Raw genomic sequence first — 6,626 nt, 5'->3', positions numbered from 1 at the left:
CGAGAACTCCGAAACTCGAGAAAAAATAAAAAAAGGTCGAGAAACCAGAAACCCTTTGGATATAAGGATACTGCAGCGACTATTGTGCTCAAAAATATTTGAGCACACAAGATGTGCCAAAACAAGGCCTGCAGTTGTTTTTGTCATAACTCTTAAGCACTTTGGGCATCCCTATATTGCCCTCTAAAGGCAATAGGAGGTATCTGAAAAAGAAAAGCACTTTGGGTTTTTTTACCATCGTGTAGCTGAAGACATTCTGCATTAGATGGCATATATCTGAAGAAAAAAAATTTTTTTTTAAATACCGCTTATTGGATTAAGTGCCTACTATAATATGATAAACAATATCGTAGATTATTGTTAAAATCCTACTAACACCTTTGAATCACTACAGGTCTAACACTTTAACTAGGTAGGTTTCTGTACTAGACCTGTAAAAACTTGTTCAGGATAGAACATAGTGACTTCACTCGAGCTTCAAACGCTTTGCTGCGTTGACTCGACGAACGCACGTATTGTATTTAAACACTAAATTACTGTAAATAAACATGTTAAACGGCAAAATTACTGGTGGAGTATTGGTGAATAACAGGGTTCTAAACTTGTATAATGTAAATAATATCTAGCTATAGCTTGTAGCTCTTCCGCAAATGCAATTAGCAGCATTCATTATGCTGCGTGCGTAATCATTATTTTTGTTTAACCAATTGTTATACGACGACACCGGTCGACATGGCTTCCAAACATCAGAGAAGCGACTTGCTAAAAAAAGGCTTCTTTGAGACAACTTTTAATATACAATATAAAATGCTAACTGTTGAGGCAAAATTTATCCTTTTGAATGCCAGCGACTTCTAAAGCTACCAAAAGCTGTGGTGCCTGTAACTCCATTGATCCATATCGTCATTCGAACTACAACGTGAAAATGAACGCATGCCGTGTGAATGATGATATGCTACAGTGGCGTTCCAAGAGTTAAAGTTCTTTTATTTAGTACTCAGGTGTAGCATTTTGTTAGTTACTTTGATCTATGTATACGTAAATAGCCAATAGCCATATCGACTGGTCGAATTTTATACGTATTCGTACCTGCTTTATTAATGGATTGCGTTTTACAGGCACTCAAAAGACAGTTGCAACAAATCGGTGAAGATGATGACTTGGAATATGTTGAAGAAGTAAGCTTTTACAAATAATTGATTATTAAAGGCTGACCAGGAATATAAAAACCTGACGCGAGGGCAGAAATTCTACTTTTTATATTGCAACATTCTTTACACTTATATATACGATACCTACCAGTCATATTGACAACGGTGTCGGTGATGTTATTTAAATGAATATTTTGTAATCCCTCTGAGTTGTTCTATGAAAAATACTTTTATACATTGTGAATTAGTTTCCTTCCAAGGCTATGGATAATATTCGGCATTTTAACGTAAAAACACAAAATAACACTTTAAAATACCACGCGCAAACAACGTTAAACTTTGACAGCATTTGAATTTAGTGTTACCAGTTGAAGAAATTAGTTCTATTGGTATGGCGAATTTTTTTATAATTCTGGTTAGCTTTTACCTAAAAACATTAGTGCGTAAACCTAGTGTGCGGTGTATAATGTTATGCCGGCTTAGTTTTTGTAAATTAACAAAGCTTGTCTTCGATACAAATATCGACTAGTTTCGGTTGCCACAAATCGCAATCTGCAACTTTAGGATTATTTGGTGTAGTTCCTACTACTACTTACTAATGGAATAATTGCGATTCATTTTCGCACTGACTGGTGAAGGAACTACTGCGAAAAATCCCTATTTTCGGCAGTTTTATCAACTTCAGCTCTTTTTAGATTCGAGTTCCATGGAATTAACTGACAGTATGCGACGAAAATAGCCCGAAAATAATACCTATTGTCATCGAGGATATAATTTTCGCTATATGAAAAATCTTCAGTTTCTATTGTGCGCACGCGGGCCCCTAGCGACGGCGACCCTGACTAGGATAGGTTAGGGCCGACAACTGCCTAGTTGTCTTCTGCTTTATGGTTAATTCCGCCCTGATAGTAGGATTAAATTTAATCAGATGTAGGGCGGCCACATACACTCGGAATTTCGTAAATACATCACACACGTACGTTTATTTCAATTCCCAACGCACAGGCCACCGTGCGGAATTCCGAAAAGTTCGAACGACAAACTACTGTCTGTGTTATTAGGTCTATAGATTTGTATGTATTTACTGCGTTCGAAATCCCGAATGGTAATTTTTCTGAGTGTATGTGGCCGGCCGTAAGTAGTGTCGTTTATTGTCAGGAGCTGTCGATGTGCTCGGAGGCGGACCGGCGGCAGCGCTACGAGGCGCTGGACGCGGCGGCGGGCGCGCTGGCGGCGCGGCAGCACAGCGTGCGCGCGTGGCCGCGCCTCGCCGCTCTCCAGCGCCGCCTCGAGCGCCTCGCCTTCGCCGCCGCGCAGCCCCCCGTGCTACCGCCCCCGCCCCGCACCCGCCCCCGCCCCGCTGCACACCACCGCCTAAACACAACACTACGGATGGGCAAATACGGGTCAACGACGGGTCCTCGAGCGGATACAAACCCGTTATCGACTCCTTTCAAGTCTCACCGTCTCAGAGTAGTTACGACTCTGACAAACCTATTTATTGAATCCGGCGTTACTTTGCGGAGGTCCGTATCAATGAACTTACTTCGCTCACCCGTGACTTAAGTCCTAGGTAGGTCGTTAAGTGACTAGGTCGCGGAAAAGGAAAACAACTTTTTATAGTTCTGACCGACCTTATTGTATCGAGCGGCCTGCGATCGGCGATTCAGCTTTCATTCGATCACATCGAATCAAACATACTCAGTCGGATTCGAAGGGGCGCTGAACCGGTATACTTATGGTAGGCGTTGTCCACTCCTGCTCTACTAAACTACGCCCTGCGTAGGCATTATTAGGGAAAGCTGGAAAAAGCTCTAACACTTTCCATATCTCCAGCAATATTTTTGCGGTCGCAGGATAGCGCACCAAGCTTGCCACTAATACAGCCGAGAGTCGCTTGTTAGCTGTGGGGACTTCCAGCTTTGATAGTCGAATGCGCAGAACATCTCAAATCTACTGATGAGTCACTGCTAACGACCACTGCTATACGAATTTACATATAAAATCTGACATGTTAAATTTAGGGCTCGGTGATTATTCAGCCCTCAATGTAGCGTCGATATCTGTAGTTAGAATTCTAATGTTACATGGATCCATTTGAATCATAAGAGACGTCAAAGTGCCAAACGATTTACGATTCGCGCATAAATTGTGTAATTTTCGATAAGAAAATGAAATTGTAATCGCGTCAATTTAAGCAATCCATGATACTAACAAAAAACTGTCGTTTAATACATATTTTGAAATGCGTTTATGCTGGTCATAAACGTGATTTATCCCACTTTAATGTATCGATAGGTATACGATAAGATAATTGAGGAACTAGCTACTCCTAACTACGTCTCCATATTTGTATTTAAGAGCACAAAATAAATTATTCTAGTTGCCTGTTTGTATTGCAAGGTTCGAGTAATGTTGCATGAAATGATTAGTATAGAATGTCAGATACCTAGATAGAATGCAGTCGAGCTTAGAAGTTTAGCTTCAAAATAATGTGTGCTGTGTCAGTAACGGCGTTCAAATACATGAATTCCAACCTGAAACAGGCTGCTCTTGAGAGTTGACATTTACACGGTGTTGCATCTAGCTAGACTCAGACCACTCGCTACAGGAACTGAAGTTGTTTTAATTTGTTTATCTGGCTGACACCACAAGTATCCGAATTTTTCTTAAAATGTAATGCAAACTTTTTATTGTAAAAAAATAAAAACAAACACAAATTAACACACTTTGAGCTACATTCAACAAAGGCAACCTGAGTGGATGAAAGGAGCATTCAGTTGGGATCGACAAAGAGTGCATTAAGTCAAAAATATAAATAAAGCATAAACTCTTTAAAAAGGTACAATTGAAGTTACACTAAACTATCCTAAAAAAAATTAACTAAAAAATGCGTTGTTGTCTAAATAAATTATTATACTATACAAATAGATAAACAGGCGTGATTGCACCGACCGCCCAAACATAGCCTGTGTGCGCGGGCTCTAAACGATGCTGGCTGCCAGCAGCCAACTAGCTGAAACGTCTGTGTACTGCATGAGTATCTTTGCAATGGTACATACAAGTAGACATGCCGCATGCGCTGTATCGTATGTTTACCAGCTATCAGTGTAGCATTGTTTTGAGTTGTAGGTTTAACGTATTACAGATACTCCTTTTGCAAAACTCGCCAATAGGCGTCGAAGCGTGTACACTACAGTGGCACATTACAGTCACAAAATTAAATTAAAGTATAGGAGGTTGTTTCGCTCTCGTGATAAAGTGATGGAAATGAATTTATGTACTGAATAAATAGATTATGAACCTTAAAACCTACGAAAGTCTATGAATCAAAGGGAATGTATAACATAAATTGTATTTAGTGTAATGAAGAAGCATGTTATATTATATCATATACGATAATAATAATAATAAATACATGTCAAATTAAATGATTAAGAATTATTGTGTAAATGATGAAAATTGTACGATTTATTGAAACAGGAAGAAATGATCATATTCGATTGATCTCAATTATGCGTGTTCTGCGGTCAGGTATTGTATTATTGTAATAAATAATTGTTGTATTCTCTAACTGCTAAGTGAAAAATCATTATAAACTAATATTGTAAGTAGTCAATACTAATAATTTTTCATTCCTGAAAGCATTTAAATTTATCTTTTCATAAATTGGGTCATCGGTTTAACTATTTTTGAAAGCTTAATGTTTTGAAAGGTATCTGAATTTTATTGTAATGTATTAAAATATAAGTGCCATTAGCGCTAGGACATATAGAACAGTGTTGGTATTTTAAGTTCGCTCATGTAAGAACTTACATGCGATTATTACTAAACAAATTCGTAATTTGCTAGATAAACTTTATACATAATATTTAATTATGGGTGGTTCACTCTAGTTAAATATAATTTAGTCTAGTCAGTATTGTGTTTAATCAATCTGCATTGATATACAAAAAAACGTGTAGATATCAATCGCATATGACGATCCAACGTGATTGATCTCGAGACACTTTGAGGGCTACGTTAGCTGGCGCGGGCGCATACCTCTGGTACAGGAAAAATCCGTCGCACGCGACAGGGGCAGTTAGCGCTGCTCATACTATTTTTCAATAGGCTTCCACCCGCTCCGTGCAAACCTCGTCAATTATCGTAGGCCCTGATGTGTATAGCTACGTCTTGTCCTAATTTATGACGTCCTAATTAAAGGGGCTCTAAGGGTAACGGCGATTTCGCGGTTACATTGAGAATTATTTGTGACATAAGGTTCCGTTACACCGTGGACGTCATGTTTTGTCTTGCAGCGTACAAAATAGTTTTAACAAAAATAAACCAGTGTTGTCTAATGTATTTATTTATCCTTGCCGCCTAAAATAGAAAACAAGCTCTTACAAAAACCACTACTACAGTAGTATACTTTATTTGTATAATGTAAATCAACGTACACTGCATGTATGCCTAAAATTACTATTAGTTTAATCTTTTTATTGCCACACTGAAATAAGACAGTATTTTGAAATTTGTTAGTGTGGCCTTATAAGCGTTCCACTGATAATTTCGAGGTTATTCTATTCAAAATTGAGTAACGATACTTTTTATAAAGTAGATTAAATGTTTGCAAGCTGACAGCAGTGCAGCACAATGAGACTGATATTGTATTTATGTTATTGTTCAAGTTTGGAATATTGAGCGTAATTTATTCAACGCATTAGTCTCCGAAGCCGCGTCGGCCACTTTCTCTTCTTGTTAATATGTATTTGAGCGGATATTTTCGTAATTTAAAATATCAATTGGCTTTTGGTAAACAAGGAGACAGTATAAAAGCTTTATAAAAGCTGTAAACAGTACGAAAACGCTGGCTGAACTACAAGTTGGAATTGCTTTGTCCATCCGCGCAGCTTTGCTTTAGGTGCTAAGTATCACTTTACAACAGACCTCCAGAATTGTAATGCCCAGTTTTTTATCCGTAAATACTTCTTTTTGTATTAAGAATCAAATCGTCAAATCATGTGATGTAAATAATGTGTAAATAAAATATTGAGAAATGTAACTTTTGCTTTTTATTTCTGATAAGTGTGAAAGTTTATACATTATTGTATAGAAACAAATTGTTTTCGTTTGAGACATTTATTCGACATATCAATTAACATAATATTACAAGTTTAATTTTTACAAATTTTTTACTATCCATTTCGTATTTTGATGATTTCTCAGCCTTTCTAAGACAAATTAAAACACGTAAGCTTACCTACACGAATTGCACGAAGTCGAAAAATTCGACTGTTTTACCGGTTCTGTGAAATAAATATTTTTTTTTCTGTAAGCACGCCAGAGATCAATAAATTTCGCGTCCTATCAGTTATTCCTAATGTTGGTTTTGAACTTTTTTCAAGTGCACGCCAAGACATCTGACGGCTATTGGTTAGCTAAGGCTCGCTAACATCACCTCATGTTCTCTGACGCCGCCTATGTACGATA

The 6,626-nt window shown here is 37.7% G+C and overlaps 2 protein-coding genes across 2 annotated transcripts in view; one reads left to right on the top strand and one right to left on the bottom strand.

The window, feature by feature from the left end:
• The window catches only part of LOC141427704 (E3 ubiquitin-protein ligase Bre1-like), a 10,850-nt gene extending 9,943 nt beyond the window's left edge, over positions 1–907 (bottom strand). Inside the window, 1 exon segment of the mRNA XM_074087299.1 lies at positions 865–907. Coding sequence (XP_073943400.1) covers positions 865–907 — 43 coding nt within the window.
• Positions 33–3,032, top strand: LOC141427703 (uncharacterized). The gene is made up of 3 exons (XM_074087296.1): positions 33–1,178; positions 2,310–2,557; positions 3,008–3,032. Exons 1-3 carry the CDS (start codon positions 1,101–1,103, stop codon positions 3,030–3,032), a joined length of 351 nt encoding a protein of 116 aa, XP_073943397.1. The 5' UTR covers positions 33–1,100.
• Positions 3,033–6,626: the final 3,594 nt, after the last annotated feature.

The sequence above is a fragment of the Choristoneura fumiferana genome, chromosome 5 (genome assembly GCF_025370935.1).
Source record: "Choristoneura fumiferana chromosome 5, NRCan_CFum_1, whole genome shotgun sequence".
NCBI lineage: Eukaryota > Metazoa > Arthropoda > Insecta > Lepidoptera > Tortricidae > Choristoneura > Choristoneura fumiferana.
Note: the sequence above shows the minus strand (reverse complement) of the source record. Positions and strands in the feature narration are given on the sequence as shown.

Excerpts from the sequence above, each read along its gene's own strand:
- LOC141427703 (XM_074087296.1), top strand. The coding sequence starts at position 1,101 with ATGGATTGCGTTTTACAGGCACTCAAAAGACAGTTGCAACAAATCGGT. Across the intron at positions 1,179-2,309 it reads ACTTGGAATATGTTGAAGAA|GAGCTGTCGATGTGCTCGGA; the intron begins GTAAGCTTTTAC and ends GTTTATTGTCAG. Across the intron at positions 2,558-3,007 it reads CTACGGATGGGCAAATACGG|GATAGCGCACCAAGCTTGCC; the intron begins GTCAACGACGGG and ends TTGCGGTCGCAG.